Source organism: Haliotis rufescens, unplaced genomic scaffold, assembly GCF_023055435.1.
Source record: "Haliotis rufescens isolate VD_foot unplaced genomic scaffold, xgHalRufe1.0.p SCAF_10, whole genome shotgun sequence".
Lineage (NCBI taxonomy): Eukaryota > Metazoa > Mollusca > Gastropoda > Lepetellida > Haliotidae > Haliotis > Haliotis rufescens.
Window position 1 is genome coordinate 20,756,761 of NW_025963780.1, and position 19,203 is coordinate 20,775,963.

General features: G+C 42.5%; 1 protein-coding gene across 1 annotated transcript in view; it reads left to right on the forward strand.

Annotated features, from left to right (window-relative positions):
• The first annotated feature begins 3,935 nt into the window (after positions 1–3,935).
• Positions 3,936–19,203, forward strand: part of LOC124143124 — a 49,389-nt gene continuing 34,121 nt past the window's right edge. The window contains exon 1 of the mRNA XM_046511954.2: positions 3,936–4,019. Within this exon, the coding sequence (XP_046367910.2) occupies positions 3,952–4,019 (68 nt within the window). The 5' untranslated portion in view covers positions 3,936–3,951. The remainder of the gene's footprint in view (positions 4,020–19,203) is intronic.

Here is a 19,203-nt window from a genome sequence, read left to right on the forward strand (position 1 = left end):
AAACGAAGGAGTTTATGGTTCGGACGGTGTTTTAGGCTGTAAACACTAAGGGAGGTCACTCTGTGTTTACGGGCTGCCGTGGGACGATCACCAAAGGCCAACAAAACGTATTTTACGAGCGCTTCATTAAACTATAGTTACAAAGATTTTCACTGCCACATGATATTATGACAAAGGATGATTTGAATAATTATTAAGCCTATTTCAGTTTCCGCCATGCTGTGATCCAAAACGGTTCACATGTACCTGAAAACCAGCGAGCGAACAAAATACTGCTTACTATCTGAACACCCGTGAAGATCCTGGTTATAATAGTTCTTCAGCAACCCATGCTTGCCGCAAGAGACACTAACGGCATCGGGTAGTCAGGCTCGTATCCCATTTGCGTGTATCGATGCTCCTGACGTCAATCACTGGATTGTCTGGTCAGCCTCGATTATTTACAAATACTATCTGAACGGTATAATGCTATAACAACACTCGTGTGCGACTGTGTGAAACGTTACATATACGATACAGAACAAAGGCTGCGATACATCGCGAAAACCGAACATACGGTCACAGTGAAGAAATACATTCGGGTCCACTCGGCTTAATTATTCCAGCACAATACCTTGGACAGCAATAAAGGTTAAACGTGAATCGCCAGATCACACCGCCTTTAGTTTATACGACGACAGTTGTATTACAAGTGTGTGTTGGCTGGAATGATGTATACTCTTTGATTTAAAAACAAAATAATGAAGCACATTTTATGGTCATATTATATGGATTCCAGCCAGTGCTGACATGTCAATTAGACCAATTCGAACCGAGTGGTGAGATATGTACAGGCCACATACTTAAAAGGGCTAATACTTAAAAAGTGAAATCAAGCCATTCCGTCGGTAAGGAATATTACTTTACAGTAATGACAAAAGTTGCAAAACTTGCTTTTGACGAAATATCCAATTTGCTGCCGATAAACATCACTGAGTTTTAATCATGTGATTAACATCCGGGTAAACGTCGGCAAGTGACTGGATTACGGGTATATGTCGCAGCCAAGCTCCTCACAGCGATAGCCCGTTCGCGGAGCTCTCTATACCATCGCTGCCACCAGTCATAATAGCTCCCCACTGTGATAGGTGGCCACAACCATGCTTGGAGTTGAACTCGCAACCGAATGACCGTTATATTTAGAAACAAGTGACGACTATCGTGACGCCGAATACACTTACCGCTGCTAAATTACTTTCTTTGTTTATCAATTTGAATTTCTGTTCCATTAAAACTATCGTGTTACTAATATAGTAAGAATGTAAGGGAGTTGGTTGATTTTCCGTTAGTCTGCAATCTCGAACCAATCTGATTATTAAAATAACAAAGTAAATTAATCTGGAAAACATCTGGTCAGTCGTAAACCTTTTCAAAATGATGGTATGATGGCATTCTCAAAGACATAAACAAAAGTATAAACGTTACTAACTGGGGTTAGAGGGCAAATTTCAAGATTCTTGTTATGGCCGCGCCCACACTGGTGGCAGCGATGTCACCGAAGGTGTAACGAAGGTGTCACGCGCTGGGAAGGAGCTTGTGTCGCAGCGTGTGCAGCGTTTATACATTAGCAGCACAAACAGAAAGACAAAGCAAGGGTTGGTTGGTTTGTTGCGGGGTGCGCACCCCCCCCCCCCCCCCCCCCCTGCAGTCAATGATGGTGTTTATCGCAAGGAAAATGAATATTTCTTGAAAATTGCACTTTGCATTATTTAGTCTTGTTTTAACTTTATAAGAATCAGCACAAATGAAGCCATGGCAATATAGCAATGTTAGGCTGCCCCATAGTGAGTGTGAGAACATGTGCAACATGTTGGCGGCGTTGTCCTGCAACGTGACGTTACGTCCCTCCATTTGCACAAAGGATAGAACATGATCTCGAAAGATGTTGTAACTGTAGCGTACGCCATTCAAATTGCCATCAACAACGATGAGTTGTGTTCTCCCATTAGTTGTGATGCCACCCCTTACCACGAAACTTCCAACCCCAAACTGCTGACGTTGAGTAAAGCAAGCGTCGAACGTTTTCCTGGTTCCCTGTCGACCCTTGCACGACCCCATCAGAGCGGCCCGGATGAAACCCGGACTCATCTGTGAACAGTATACTGCCCTAGTCTTGTTTTCTTATCCTCGGATGCTGTCTACACCAGACCGCCTCCGTGGTCCTGTGGTAGAGCATCCGCCCGGAGAGCGGAAGGTCCGGGGTTCGGACCCCGGCCGTGTCATATCAAAAGACGTTAAACGATGGTTCTTGTTGGTACCCTGTCTGGCGCTAATACAAGGACAGGTCGGCTCGGAGTGAGTATACTGTGTCTGAGTGGGGTATTCATGTTAAACTGCGTCATGCTATCTCAGTGTGCTACATATCGGCATCAGTCCGGACTAGTACAAACAGACACACACACACACACACATACACACACGTGTATGCACGTCGCTATATGAGTGCACTAATCTTGGACGCGACGTTAAACCCCATTTCACATCACCGCACCGTAACTGAAATACTAATCCAAAAAGCGATTTTTCTTTGAGGCAGGATATATTTCGGTCACTGCTTCAAACCAGGCAGTTAACGTTTACCGAAAAGAGCCAAAGAATTCAAATACACGTTGATGTGTTTTCTCTCCACCAGGTTTGTATTCAGCAAACACCCGTTAATCTGGACAAATCAACCAATTAATTTCGGGACCAGAACGCTGGTCCAGTATTGACAGAAATCCGGATTAGTCACAGTCCAGTTGACACAGATACCACTGTAGTACGTAACATTCAGGTTATGTACTTTCCGAACCAACGCGACGTTATTGCGTTCGTGTTTTCGTGACCAGGACACCTTTTTTCTACTTGTCAGATGAGCTTTAGCGCGAAAATATCCGAGTATCTTCTTGCATTATTTGTGACCCGTGAAGATCCGGGGTCTTCAGCAACCCATGTTTGACGTAAAAGGCGACTGTGCTTGTCGAAAGAGGCATCTAACGGGGTCGAAGGGTCAGGCTCGCTGACTTGGTTGATGCATGTTATCGTTTCCAGAATTACGTAGATCAATGCTCATGATATCACTGTATTGTCTGGTGCAGACTCGATTATTTACAGACGGCGTCATATAGCTTGAGGTGAGGTGAGTTGAGGTGAAACGTGGCGTGGGTCTCTTCAGCGTGGTGTGTGTGTCTTCCTGTGGGTTTCTAGGAATGGTGTATGTGAAGCAAGTGGACTGTACGTGTCTAGCGCTGTGAGACTTACAATTTACATTGGAGCAGTATAACGTGGGGTATAGGTGGTTTTATGGGTCCCACGTTAGGATTTATACCACGAGCCGGAGGCGCATATACCATATAAATATTCAATGACAATCTACTACTTATATAAACTCAATCTTATCTTATTACTGGATACCGTTTTCATCGGATAAAAAGTGTTCGCCTCCAAAACAAGTAAAGTCGCTTCACAGGAAGTTAAAAAAACACACTGTGCTCCGCCCTCCGCCATTGTGGACTAAACAACTCACAACATCATGTGTTAGAAGGTACATATATCCTGATGTGACGGGAAATGACTAATAACAATAAACAAACGAAGTTACATAACATGTTTATTTTAATTTTAATTCCATACATATATGTATGTGTAGAACATATGGTATCTGGAAAGTCCTGAAAATATCAACTCACGATAAATGGTTAAACGCACGATGATATAAACACGTTATTGGCACCCTACCCCCACACACCCGATCGATCCCAATTGCGTGGTTCGATGCTCATGATATCAATCACTGGATTGTCAGTTCCAGATTCGATTATTTACCGACCGCCGTCATATAGCTGGAATATTGACTGAGTGCCAACCAACCAAACCAACTTCCTTGTTAGAGCGTATATAGTCCCAAACACGTCACCCCAATGATCATTCAGAATGGCTGCGGGTGTATTGGTAGTTTTCATGCTGGCTCTCGCTGTTAGACACTCTGTTCAATGGAGCGGGTAAGATATATAATTTGATTTTAATTAGATGATTAACTTTTTTCACGAAAATTGAAACAAGAAGTATTCTAAAAGCAGGATTCGTTTTAGCGTCCTACTGATAGTGTTGTGTGTTTACTTCAGGCGTTTAAAGAGAGACTACGCCCAACTGTTCAAAGACCATTTTCATTCCTAACCGTTGTAATATATGTCATATATGTCATATATGTCAATCTGTTATATGACTGTGATTAATGGCGGCAATGGTTTGTCGAAAATTGTTCTACAATTTTAGATTTGTTTTAAAAGACAAAAACATTGATCGTTTGTACGAATTGAATCAATGTGCAGGAGATCAATCAATCAATAAATCAGTCAAGCAATCAATACTTTATTCAGTATGAAGGCCATAAGCCCATATACTATTTAACAGTTTACAAGAATGGTAGAGGCAATATACATAATCTTAAACATTGTTTAACAAATACTTTCTTCTTTCATGCGCATGATAATTAAACAGGCAAATTGATTTTATTTTGTTCTGTATCGTTTGTGGCAATTATCGTTTTAAATGTATGCATACTTAGTAGAGGAAAACTTAGTAGTTCATGACAACAATAGCATTTACCTCCCAATTTCAAAGGAAAGCGATGAAGCTCGAGCGAGTGTACAATTGAAGGGGATACTTGAATGTGCGTTAGACCGTTGCAACCTCCCTAAAGATGTGGTAACAATGGGGAAAAAGGATGGTATTTATACAAGCGGAGTGAAGGTGTTGACACAGGTGCTCGTCGTCTGCTAGCGGTTTCCCGTTAGTCGTCTGCTAGCGGTTCCCCCGTCTTCAATGGGTTAGATGCGAATAAGAAAAAAGTTCGTCTGCTTTTGGACATTCGTCTGTTGGTTTTTGCGACTTAGGATGGTTGTTGTAAGAGATTGAAGAAGTTAGACGACGGGAATGAACCACTTACCGCATCTCATTATTTCAAGCATAATTTTATGGTGAATACAAATGTTTATTTGTCTGTTATGTGTTTTTATTCTTTGTGAACATGGGTACCTGTCGCGAGTTCTCGGCAGTAAGGCGGCTAGCAGTGTATAAATGTGTGCGTTGTGCATGTCTGGCTCGCGTGCCGGGCTCTAGTGCCCCGGTGTATTGAAAGGCGATTTAAAAAGCAATGTGTTTAGTAGATACATATAGCCGGGATCAATGTTGTTTGTGTAAATGGAGTAATTATATGTACAGTGTCAATTTCAAGACACATGCTCCTTTCTACAATGGTAGAAGTGTCAGTAAACGTACGGTTTTGTAAAACACTGCCAAACTGCGGCGATTGGGTTGAAGGAACCCAACCACCCTTTTATACCGTTTATCGGGATGGCCTCTAATCAACATTTGATCGGCTTTGTGGTACCTCGTGAATATTCACGAAGGACCGCCGACCACGTTACCCTTCATGGTGTGATAGAGGTCTTCGTTGCGTTTATCGAACAGAGCAAAGGAGACCCCTTTCTTTCGACTCTCCCGGAATAGTTTCAGGCCACACCGGGTACCGACATAGTGGTTTTAAAGAGGTCGATGCCATCCTGGAAATAAAACCGCTGCATGGCTTGTACGGTTTCAACAAAGGGACCCACGTCCAGATTGTTATACCACTCGAGGAAATCTCGAGAATATACAATCAGCAAGCCAGCAGTGTCGTTTAATTACATTTAGCGCGCAACAACGAGGTAGCGACGTCACCCTGCCTTGACTATGACGCTGAAGGCAGCCGGATTTCGAATCACCCGCGCTGCGTACTATTGTGAACCATTTGTATAGAGGGCGTTCACTTATTCAGGTCTGTCCCGACTTGCATAGTTGATGCTTCAACAATAGCTTCTCCTTTTAACGCGATGATAAATAAACCGTGCGGTTTGAGTTTTAACCGTGTAACCTGATGTGCACAGTTTTACTTCAGAACGTGCTATTTTGACAATAGATAGTTAGAACCATGTCTATGTTCAATAGAAAACTGATGAGTACATGTAGCAGTGTGACGGCACGAAGCTAGGTTTGATGGGGAAGAGATGGAAGCAATCTATAAGACATTTTCATGTTTACAATACTCACCCTTAATTCGAAGAGAGAACAGAGTTTATCATGGAAAAATATTTCACGAGGAAAAAGTTGCATTGGAAATATATATCGATAACAGGAAGGGTGTGTGCAATGCACTCGTCCTTGTAAGGGTAAAATACGCGTTTGAACTCACCATTTAAATGATGACATTACTTTTCAGATGTATTGGTATCAGTGAGTGAGTGAATTTAGTTTACGCCACACTCGGCATTATTCCAGCTCTAGGACGGTGGTCTGTCAATAAACGAGCTTTGACCAGACAATCCAGTGATCAACAGCATGAGCAGCGATCTGTGCAACTAGGAACCGATGGCACGTGTCATCCCAGTCGGCGAGATTGACCAATCCGATCCCCGTCAGTCGCCGATAAGCATGGGTTACTGAAGGTCGATTCTATAACCCGGACCTTCACGGGTGTAGTATGACGAAGACTATATACTAATATGTTTGCTTTTTTAACATACTCACAAGTGTGCTGTGAAGAAAAGAGTGTCTGCACGTGTAAGACAGTATAAACTCTGCAGTAGTGCAGCCCGACAAACAGTTTTACTCTCGCCAGCAAACGTATTGGACGTGAACAACATGAAGAAAGCATCAGAGATTAGACTTGACCCTAGAGATATATTTAGGAAGACTACGTTGAGAAAATCACAACAGAGAAAGAAAGCAGAAGCAGCCAAGAAGTCGACGCTGAAGACAAAGGAGAGACAGGTAACACCTAAAATGAAAATGATGACAACCAAACAGGGAACGAAGACAACACCCCAACCCGTGAAAATACAACATGTGTCGGAGGTGAAGGCTGTGGTGGAACGGGCACTTGCTGCCTTGAAGCGTCAACAGAGTCAAGGGTATAAAAGAAAGCTTCATACCCTCTAATCGCACACCGTATTGGATCACCATGGGGGTTGCCACCTGTCCGGACTGTGAAAAAATGTTTTCAAGGAGAGATGTCATGTTACGACACAGGAGAAATAAACATAGCATACCGCCGCCGTTACAACCCCACCGACCGCCGCAAGTCCACTCGCCATTACAAGCCCATCCGCTACCGCCGCCGCCGCAAATCTACCCGCCATTACAAGCCCACCCGCTAACGCCGCCGCCGCCGCAAGTCCACCCACCGCCGCCGCTGCGTCAAGCCAACACTGCCGTTACAAGCACATCCGCCGCCGCCGCAAGTCTACTCGTGCCTGCCTCATTTACCATGTATATCTGATCTTCGAGAACAATTCAAGTTCCTGATTCCCTCAAATGCGCTCGTTGTGGGACCCAGTGGTTGTGGAAAGTCTATGTTTACCTCTCATGTACTCCGGCATGGCCTGATCCAACCCCAACCTACCCGCAACCTACTTCTACTGGCATCAAACGTAGCACATACAAGTAGCAAATGAAATTCGTCCTCTATAACTCGATGACATAAAGGACAGTCTCTCATGCATATATAGATTTTTTTGCCATCTAACTTCATTTAATCTCAACCGTAATACTCTAAACTCCACTAAAATATTTCAAAGTTTATTTCGCTAATTGCATAAAGATATTTTTCTGGTTCTAACAAACTTTTAAATTATCTATAATGGTTACAACATGAACTGTTATAATAGCAGATATACAATTTTGATAAAACATTATTAGCACCCCATTTCTGATGTTCCCCCGCCGTGATATTGCTGGAATTTTGCTAAAAGCGGCGTAAAACCGTACTCACTCACTCACTCACTATTAATAGCACAATCCATCAACGTTCTTATTGAACATGTTTTTATCTCCAACTGTTTGTGACAGTCAAATAAAATCAAAACCATGAGAAAATAGTAGATATCTAATATACTAACCGCAAAAGAAACGTCACCTGGATAGATATATGAGTAAACGTATTTATCCAAACACTGTAAAGATACTTTGAGACATATCAAAAAGATGAAACTTGGCAAAACTGATCAAGGTTAAAATTAAAATGTTAAATGTTCTTAAAATGAAACCCAACACTAGTCTCTGAGAAAATGACGTCACATGTCAGTATCTCGTGTGTCAGCCATGTGCATTGATGACTGCCGTGCAACGTCGATACATGGAATGGATGAGGCGGTTGATGAAGGCCATAGGCACTTGAGCCCACACTCTGAGGAACGCCTGACGTAGTTCAGCTGCAGTTGTCGGCCTTGGTCGGACGTCATTCAGCCGTCCTTGAATTTCGTCCCACAGGTGCTCAATGGGATTTAAATCGGGACTGAGGGCAGGCCACTGCATGGTTCTGATGCCATTCTGCTGGAGGAAGTCTTTTGTTGCTGTCACAGTTTTGGCACGGGCGTTTTCATGCTTAAACTCGTGGTTGTGGCGACCTGCCAAATGAGGTATGGCGTGTGGTCTCAAGACTTGATCAATGTATCTAGCTACTGGGACACCATTGTCTCTCCCGGTGCGATGTTCTGGAAGACCACGGGGCCGACCTTCTGTACAAGACCAATTCGACCCCACACAATGATTCTCGGACCCCCCAACGAGTCTATCTCAACAACACAAGCATCCAAATAACGTTCCCCACGGCGTCGCTAGACTCTCACTCTGCTATCTGCTGTTGAGATGTAGTAACGGCTCTCGTCTGAGAAGAGGACTCTTCTCCACTGCTGGTGGCGCCAATGCTAGTGCTGTGTTACCCACTGGCGGTACTGGCGATGATGTGGTGTCAGAATGGGTCCTTGGGTGTGGCCTGTGACAGTTGAGGTACCGCTCGTCAATCGTCGACGCACGGCCAGTCGAACAGTTTCCGCAGCAGTAACAAAGCTATCTTGAAGATGCTGTCGCACAATTTGACGATCCTGACGTCGGGTGGTGACCCTTGGTCTTCCAGTGCGTGGTCAGTCATCTGTGGTGTTGGTGGTCTGGTACCGTTGCTGGAGCCTGTATATGGTCCTTACGAGGACTTGAAATGCATTGGCTACATGCCGGGCGGTTTGTCCAGTTTGCAATCGTCCAAAGGGCTTGGTGTCCCTGATTACTTGTCAATCTTGGCATGTGGTAGCAATTCAATAACGAATAAATGTTTTCAGATCTGGGTGGATTTTTATACGGCAAGAAATAGGGGAACACATGTGCATTTCAATTTGCACGGAACTCACGTGCATCGGGTAACCATGGCCGTTGCCGTGATGCGTTTGGGCGATCGGTTTTATTGTCATCGGCTTTGTTTTTTATCATCAATTTTCATTTTGTCTGTGCAATGTTACTTGGGGTGACGTTTCTTTTGCGGTTCAGTATATTTGAAGCCAACTTTTTATACCCAACATTATCTAAATAAAGGAACATGTTGTTCCCTTTTTTATGGAGGGGTCATCATGCAATGAAAATATTTTACACCAGTATCCAGCACTACGAACCAGTGAGTTGATATACATTGGATATCGGTCACATTCACCAATCACCATAAACTATATCATGTTGTGTTTGTGGACCTATGTGAAAGTTCCTAAAGAAGATTGTACAAGGCAGTCAGTGGGTTTCCGCTATACTCTCAAATCTATTGACTGATTTGTGTACAAACGAATCGGACTTATCTGACAACAAATAACTTTAAGCGTGTTAACCAAGGCCAGTTCCACGGACCTATCTAAGCGTTAAGACGATCGTTACACCCATACTTTAACGTAGATTTATTACAGTAATAACGCTAAAATTGCTTTGTAGGACGGAACACTGAGCTTACTTTGAGCCAAAATTATTGTTATTGCCCCTGTCACTGCGTATTTACAGACATTATATGGTAGACATTCAGACAAATCAAAATTTCAGTAAAAATGATACATCACGTGCCAACATGGTATGTTCTTCTTTCCCATACTATGACCGTTACATGGACTTTTCACACATATTTACGCACTGGAATTTACAACCCGTGAAGATCCGGTTTAGAAAAGGTATTCAGTAACCCATGCTTGTCGTAAAATGAGACTATGCTTGTCGTTATAGGCTCAACTGTTCACAGAGCACAGTCATATGGCTGGAATATTGCTGAGTGCCGCGTGAAAAAAACAGACAAAATCAAACCCCCAAAATACAACCTGGTACTGACGTTAGAGTATTGCATGCTTACCCTTTTGACGAACACCTGATGTCGTCACTAATTCATTCAAATAATTTGCAACAGTATTTTGCTTTTAACATCATATGGAATCTGATTCGGCAGATATTCGACAGGCTCGCTGACTTGGTTGATGCATTTCATCATACCCCAATTGCGTGGATCGATGCTTATAATATCAATCGCTGGGTTATCTGGTTGAGAATCGATTACTTATTGCCCAGTGCGGCGTTAAACAAACAAACAAACAAACAAAGATATTCGAGACTGATTATTTTCAGGCGTTGACGTCTTGAATTATATATTTTATAAGTCTTGTGACTGCATGTCCTGCCCTGTTGACTATGTAAATGCAGTATCTGTTAGAGGTAGCTTACTATTGTGAAAGACCCGTTAAGATTCCGGGGTAGAAAAGGTCTTCAGCAACCCATGCTTGCCGTAAAAGGCGACTATGCTTGTCGTAAAAGGCGACTTACGGGATCGGGTGGTCAGGCTCGCTGTCTTGGTTAATACATGTCATCGATCCAAATTGCGTGGATCGATGCTCATTATATCAATCACTGGATTGTCTGGTCCAGACTCGATTATTGACCGGCCGCCGTCATATAGCTGTAATATTGTTGAGTGCGACGTTACACAACCAACCAACCAACCAACCAACATTTGTGAAACCGTATTAATAACAGGCATTTTGAAGCTGAAGTATCAATGAGGACAGAATTGACTAATGGATTATAACAGTACTTCTTGTTGTACATACAAGGAAGTGATTAGTGTTTGGTAGCGGAGCGATACTACTCAAAGTTTGCTGAGGATCAAGTTTTGATGCAATTGAAATCACTGCTAATCACAGACTGTGAAACGTTGGAAGTTTTGGCCACTGCACGCTGAATTCTGCTAGTTTCTAGCAAATGGACTCTCCATACGCTGCAGATGCGCCCGTCGCTAGTTTAAACACAAACAATGAATTAGATCTCAAGTAAATCACAACTGTATGATAAGCAGAGTCAATAAGATTGACAGACATAATGATCCACACAGATTAGTCGATCTTCCTTGAAAGTGTCCAAATCAGGAATGACACATTACGCGCGTGTATGGCGCTATTGTAGGATGTGTTTTGGTGTTATGTTATACAGATATAATGTGGTAGCATTTCAATAACGAATAAATGTTTTCAGATCTGGGTGGATTTTTATACGGCAAGAAATAGGGGAACACAAGTGCATTTCAATTTGCACGGAACTCACGTGCATCGGGTAACCATGGCCGTTGCCGTGATGCGTTTGGGCGATCGGTTTTATTGTCATCGGCTTTGTTTTTTATCATCAATTTTCATTTTGTCCGTGCAATGTTACTTGGGGTGACGTTTCTTTTGCGGTTCAGTATATTTGAAGCCAACTTTTTATACCCAACATTATCTTAATAAAGGAACATGTTGTTCCCTTTTTTATGGAGGGGTCATCATGCAATGAAAATATTTTACACCAGTATCCAGCACTACGAACCAGTGAGTTGATATACATTGGATATCGGTCACATTCACCAATCAGGATGTAGGATGTGTTTTGGTGTTATGTTATACAGATATAAACTTTCTAGCATTGTTTCGTTGTTCTCATATTTGGTTTTAGGATTTGTATTTCATATCTACTTTCTTTTAAGTGTATATATGAGGTTGTCGCATGGGTAAAGTGTTATGCAGGGTGCCGCCAAGTGTTTGACGAGGCCGGAAGTACTTAGCAAGAGTGAAAAAAACCGGATGTTGAAGGTAGCTTTCGAGCGTCCATTTTGAAAAAAGCACAGAAGTATGCTTTATGTAACAAAAACTCAGGGCGCTATACAACGTTAAATGGAATAAATTGTTTGGTCTGGGGGACACGTTAAATCATGATGGTGTACTGCTGGTCGGTGGCCGTTACGTATCGTAACTGTCGATTACGTTTATGGACTTTCTGTTTCATTGTTTGTTTGTTGTTTAACGCCGAACTCAGTAATATTCCTGCTATATGACGACGTTATGTCAATGATCAAGTCTGGATCAGACAATCCAGTGATTGGCATCATTGATCCACACCATTGGACCAACCGAGCCAGTGCGACTAACCCGATCCATTTAGTTGCTGAAGACCAATGCTAACCCAACTCTTCTCGGAGATGTTCTGTTTTAAAGTCGCGCTGCTTATGAAATGTATTTGCTCTAAATGGAAGTGATTTAATTCAAACGAAAGTGCGTTTAACCTTCATATGATTGATTGGTTTGTTGTTTAACGCAGCATTCAGCAATATTCCAGCTATATGACGGTGGTTTGTAATTAGTCGCGTCTGGAACTGACAATCCAGTGATTGATATGATGGACCCACGCAATTACGACAAGCATAGGTAGCTGAAGACCTATTCTACCCCGGATCTTCACGGGTCACCTTCTTATGAAATTAGCAAGAGGCAAAGAACGCTCCATGTTTTAAAATTGCTTTGCATACGATTTATGTTTTCCCCAAAAGGAACTATTGTAATTAAACCGGAAGGGCATATACATATACATCCTATTAAGGATGTTTTAGACATGAGACTAACTGGCTGTCAAGGTCAGTAAGACGGAGGTGCTTATTCTTTTGTAGAAATAAGCACAGGATTTTCTGTTTCAAAGTTGTATTGTATTGGGCATCTGTTTTCCAAACCGAAAGTTATTATGACTTGGTTATTGAGGTTACTAGGGACATGGGGACGGTCGGGTAGCCTAGTGGTTAAAGCGTTCGCTCGTCACGCCGAAGACCCGGGTTCGATTCCCGACATGGGTACAATGTGTGAAGCCCATTTCTGGTGTCCCCCGCCGTGATATTGCTGGAATATTGCTAAAAGCGGCGTAAAACCATACTCACTCACTCACTCACTACTAGGGGCATGAGACATTCTGTTTCAAAGTTTGAATGTGTTTTTTCCCAAACCGGAAGAGATGACATTAAACCGGAAGGGTAATACTATATATTTACTTCTTAATGTAGTTGGAGGCATGGGACCTTATGTGTTTTGCAAGACAGGGTGCATGTGACGTGTGTGTTCCCCAACAAGAAGTGTTTCCCTCATTCAAAGAGTGTATATCTTCCTCAATAAGTTTAGCTATGGACATAGGATTTTCCCATTATAGTGCATAAGGCATGTTTTTGTCAAGCTGGGGATGGTGCCCTCTGTCTTATAGTGGAACGGACTTTTGGGCACGGGTGGACCAGTCGTCTAAGGCACCGCGATTCGCTGTCCGGAGTTGCGTCCCTTTGGCACGCCAGAAACCTATGATTATGGGTTCGAATCCCGGTTCACCCCAATTATGTTTCTAGGTTTGCCAGCACAATACCCGTGCTCGTGGGTTTCACCGAAGTGGTAAACGTCTTAGACCTGCATCACTTCGGGCTTTCCTCCCACATTAAGCTGGCACGCCATGATATAACTGGAATACTGTTAAAAGCGGCCTTTAACCCAACTCACTCACTCACTGAAAGCGGCAAGGTACTTACATCTAGTATTACATAGGAATATAGTTCAAAGAACCGAAAGTGAGACACTGAAAATGGGTGGTGGTATGTGATTATTTCTTCGGCCTTCTACAAATTGGGAGCTGCCTCTGATTTTGCTAGCCCTTGCAAAAACTTTCCGTGTTTATCACATGTGACAGCTACAATTACAAAAAACATAACACGACATTTCTTACGACACAATTCGTTGGCCCTCGTGTCTCTCCGGGATAGGCCGAATGTCGACTCAATTCTTGGCAATATTTATGACTTGCAGTTGGTACTGTCATAACTGCCTTCGGGGGTCAAGTGGGGCCCTACTACAGTTACCGAAACACATTGTCATTCCTTGTCGTGGTCAGTGAAGCCGTGACTTTGCAGCTCGCCTTGCTTGTACGACTCGGCTCATCTCAGTTGAGGAGTGATTGGTCTGACGAGGCTTAATCCGAATTGTCTCCATCAGCATTTATACTCGTATAATAAAGAAACGCAACACAAGCTTTATACTCGCATAAGTTTTACTTCCTCTCAGTCCACCTACCAATACACGACAGGGTCAGACCAGCCAGGGTCGTCAGTAAAAGGGGAGATCTTAGAACGATCGGGATTCGACTCGATCGGCTGCAAACCGCGTTTTCCTCTCCTAATGTTGACGGTATCATTTTAAAATGTTCGGGCCTGGCCTGTCTTTGTCACATGTCCTCATACATCATTATAATTGGTTAAGAACAATATCAGACCATGAACTCGTGTTTGTGTCGTGATCAGCAAATTACCAGAACCTACTAACCGATTAAAGATGTCTATTGATTAAAATTGGCGACAACATTACCGGAGCTATCCCGAAATATCTTCTCACTGTCATCGCCCTATTGACTTCCTGCTTGTTTGCACCGGCACTTGGCTTTCTGTCTCCATCGTTTTTAAAGCTATAACCATCAATTTAAAGGTTGACTTTGGTATACGTTTCTAAGGTTTTGGGGATGCATTTTACCTTAACAGTACCGTTGCAGCGGACAAAGCTAGAATTATATATAAAGGTTTCCGACACGAATCAAACTCTTTTTTCCGATCACACCGCAAAGACACGAGGTCAAGAGAAATGGGGTTTAAGGTTGAAGCGATAAAGATTACTTCATGTCCATGATTATTTGGCGCTTCGGGGCTGTATATTGCTACGTGTGTGTGTGTAAGTGCGTGCGTTCGTGTGTGTGTGTGTTTGTGTGTGTGTGATGGTGTGTGTGTGTGTGTGTGTGTGTGTGTGTGTGTGTGTGTGTGTGTGTGTGTGTGTGTGTGTGTGTGTGTGTGTGTGTGTGTGTGTGTGCCAATCACATAACAGACACAGACACAGACACATTGTACTGAATCCGAGCCGGACGGCACTTTCCCCTCTCCGGTTAGACACACTATTAGAGCAGTGTTAACAACTGAGACAGGCATATCCCGAGACATATCTCAAAGTAATCAGGATACACAGTGAATAGCAACAGGTTATTTTGGCCAAACTCCGAATTCCAGATAAAGTAGTAATGGCCATGATTAAGGGAATCACAAGCTGCCCAAGGGTAGAAACGACATGCGTACAGAATTATCTGAAGGGAACCCGTTCAGACCTAAACTTTCACACTCGCTCGGAAAGAAAATCCACGATTTTACAACCTGAACATACCAAAGTAATTAAAACCAAATGATATGCAACGATTCCCTCACGATACATCCAAATGAATGAACGCTACAAGACCGCGACTATGCTTGTCGTAAGAGGCGACTAACGGGATCGGGTGGTCAGGCTTGCTGACTTGGTTGATGCATGTCATCGTATCCCAATTGCGTCGATCGATGCTCATGATGTCAATCACTGTATTGTCTGGTCCAGACTCGATTATTTACAGACGGCCGTCATGAAGCTGGAATACTGCTGGGTGGGACGTTAAACAACAAACAGACAAACAAACAAACAAACAAACATTTCCATGTTCAGAAGACATGGAGCGGAGTCCACTGTCTCACTGTCAAGTGTTTATGAATCACTTTAAAAAAGTGATGACACTAGGTGTTCGCGAAATAGTGAGGCACCTGCCACAACACAGGCAGGAAAAAGTCAGTTGTTTTACCTAAAAAATCAACAAACAAAAAAATCATAGGAACGTATGGTACAAGTCAAAATAGGGAATTGTATCAGACATTGTTTTTGTTTTTTGTCACTGATGCGTCAAATTTGGAAATGTCCGTGAATATACCCGAAGTATAAATTTAACTTCATAACCTTATTCTCATGTTTATATTTTTCCTATCAAGAAAGAAAACAATGCCCTTAGTATTAACAAAGAAACCGCTTAACGACGCTTTCACAATGTTCAGATGGTCAGCGTAATGTGGGAGGAAAGCCCGAAGTGATGCAGGTCTCAGACTTTTACCACTTTGGCGAAACCCACGAGCACGGGTATGGTGCTGATAAACCTAGATCCCATAATCATAGGTTTCTGGCATGCACAAAACACGCAGCTCTTCACAGCGAAATGCGGCCTTTATACGACTGGGCCACACGTGCCTAATCTTTTTAATGAAATGAACCATTTATCGATCTACGCAAATGGGCTACGATTACACGCATCAACCAAGTCAGCGAGCCTGATCACCCGATCCCGTTAGTCGCCTCTTACGACAAGCATAGTCGCCTTTAAAGACAAGCATGGGTCGCTGAACACCTCTTCCAACCTGGATCTTCAGGGGTTCTTGAGTACTGATTGCGATATAGTTTGAAGGTGTTTGCCCAATATGTTTGAAAGCATATTCTGAAGGATTTGTTTCAAATTCATAATACGGAGTGCATCGGTTCACTAAACAACTAAAATGCCATTTGAGCTAGGTCTCGGGTCCGTTTTGAGGAAACTCTGATATCTCTTCTTAATACATCAAAACAACACAACACCGTCTATTTTGCTGACAACTCTTTTACTGATGAAGCATATTGGCCGACATTGACACAGTAATGATCAGCTGATCGCTGGAGCAGCAGGGTAGCCTTGTGGTTAATGCGTTCGCTCGGCTCGCCGAACACATGGGTTCGATTCCCTACATGGCCACAATGAAGCCCATTCTAGGTGTCCTTCCGCCTTGGTATGATTTACTCATATTATTTCTCTTCTTCCGGTATGATAGCAAGGCTAAATACTTAAAACATTGACTAGTAACGCCAAAAGTGTTTTCAAATATTTATGAAGTGAATGAGGAAATGTTATCTGAAACTCTGCACAGCGAATTCTGTGTTCCACCTGAAAGTGTTTCGGTGCTGACGGATCAAAGGATAGTGATATTGGCTAAGGTGCTAACAATGAACATCGGATCCTGGTACGACAAAGGGACGCCATGATTGTGCGTCATAGTGCCCCGACGGAACCTTGGTAATGCTATCAATCCTTGGTTTGCCTGGTACAGACTCGATACTTTACCGGCCGCTTTGATGTAGCTGGAGTATTTCTGTTCATCCTCATATGTGAAGCGCTGCCATTGTTCTGGTTAGGAGGTGATCCAGTACTAAGGCATATATGATATGTTTGCATGTCGCAAGACCTGTAGTTTAATCAGTTCATTGATCTATTACCGACATGTGAGGATAAGGAAAAACGGTTCATAGGACGTATGAAGGACTGGTCGTGAAATCGAAACTTAAACAGACAAAGGATGCAAATTCAGAGACAATATAACTGGATTGTTTACAGGGAACATATTTATACTGATGAAATTTTATCTCCAGGGATGTAAATGATTTTGTCAGTATTAACCTCACTTGTTTCCTCTGATTGATGCGATTACTGTGGCAAGTACTTGGCCGTACTTGAAAAACAAAACAAAATTCTTCCAACAGACAACTAAATTTCATTTGGGTCGTCAATCAAGTATGTCAAGCTTAGACTTACCTGGATAAAAGGGAATCTGCTCAGGATTTGGAGGTTTGGGCCTTGAATATCATGCCTGTTGTGAAATTGATATATATTTTATACCATTACACAGTATGAAATCAGAATTAAGAGACAATCAGTTTAAACTTCACTTTGCTTACTATCAGTATTCTTTATATAAACCCTGAGCTTTTGTGGGCCCTTGGCATCAGCAAGAATAATTTATTAGTACACCGGTAATATCGTACCGATGTTAATGTAATTTAATCGATCCATTTTATCTATCATATCGATATTTCTATCACTTTATTGGTTCGGTAAACATCTCACACACCAATTTCTAACTTCGTCAAAGACAGGATGAAGTCGCTTTCCGTCGCAATAATTCCAAGTGTAAGAGTGAGTGAGTATGGTTTTACGCCGCTTTTAGCATTATCCAAGCAATATCAAGGCTGGAAACACCAGGAGTAGGCTTCATACTTTGTACCCATGTGGGGATTCGAACCCGGGACGAGGGACGCTTTAATCATTAGGGTACCCCGCTGCCAGGTAAAAGAAACGAGTGTAACCGGAAGTGCTAAAATGGCTGAGATCTGAACTTTGCGTACAGGAAACAACGAATACAGAGATATTAAAGATCTACAAGTATCAAAATAAACCTGGAACAGTTGTTTAGTCTACTACACACAGAGTACGAGTTTAAAAGGCGAAATAAACGAGAGATTACGATTTTACTTGCTAAATTATTATGCTAGTTATTATGTGCCTTTTACTGCCTTGATAAAGGACTAATGACGCCTTTAATTTGTCGTTTACCGTGCAGGATACAAAAATGAACTTCAAACTTTCACGTTCGGCACTTGACATCACTGACGTCACTTCCGCTTTGTTTTGGCTTGGTCAACAAACGTATTAAACTTGACCTTTCTCTCAGTTTCTATATAGACGGTACTGAAACTCATTGGTTTTGTTGATTCCTCTTCAGATTACATCTGTGGTAATAGATAGAACATTAACTCGCTACGCTTAAACTTCCCTCGTAAAATACTTTTCAGTTTGCCCGAGGTTTACCAAGCTGAAAATTGTCACTATATTACATAAATTTGAATATCTCGATATGTCTTATAAATATGTTCACTCACTTATTGATATATAAACATAACAGTGTTCCATCAGTAAAGTCTATGTGAATATAGGCCCCTTAATACCCTATTGCCTTACCAATCAAGACGCTCGAGTGTGTACTGTTTGTACCTCATATGCCGATGTACTCAGCCTGAGAGAAATATAGTGCTGCTCTGTTCTGTTCCTGAAACAATAGCTGCTGGAAACGTAGGACGACTCCTTCTTGAATGAATCTCAGTTCTCAACGTCATGGGGATCGGGCACAGTAGTCACTGTGACCGTGTGAGTGAGTGAGTTGGGTTTAACGCCGCTTTAAACAGTATTCTAGTTATATCGCGGCGTGTCAGCTTAATGTGGGAGGAAAGCCCGAAGTGATGCAGGTCTCAGACGTTTACCACTTCGGTGAAACCCACGAGCACGGGTATGGTGCTGATAAACCTAGAAACATAATCGGAGCGAACTGGGATT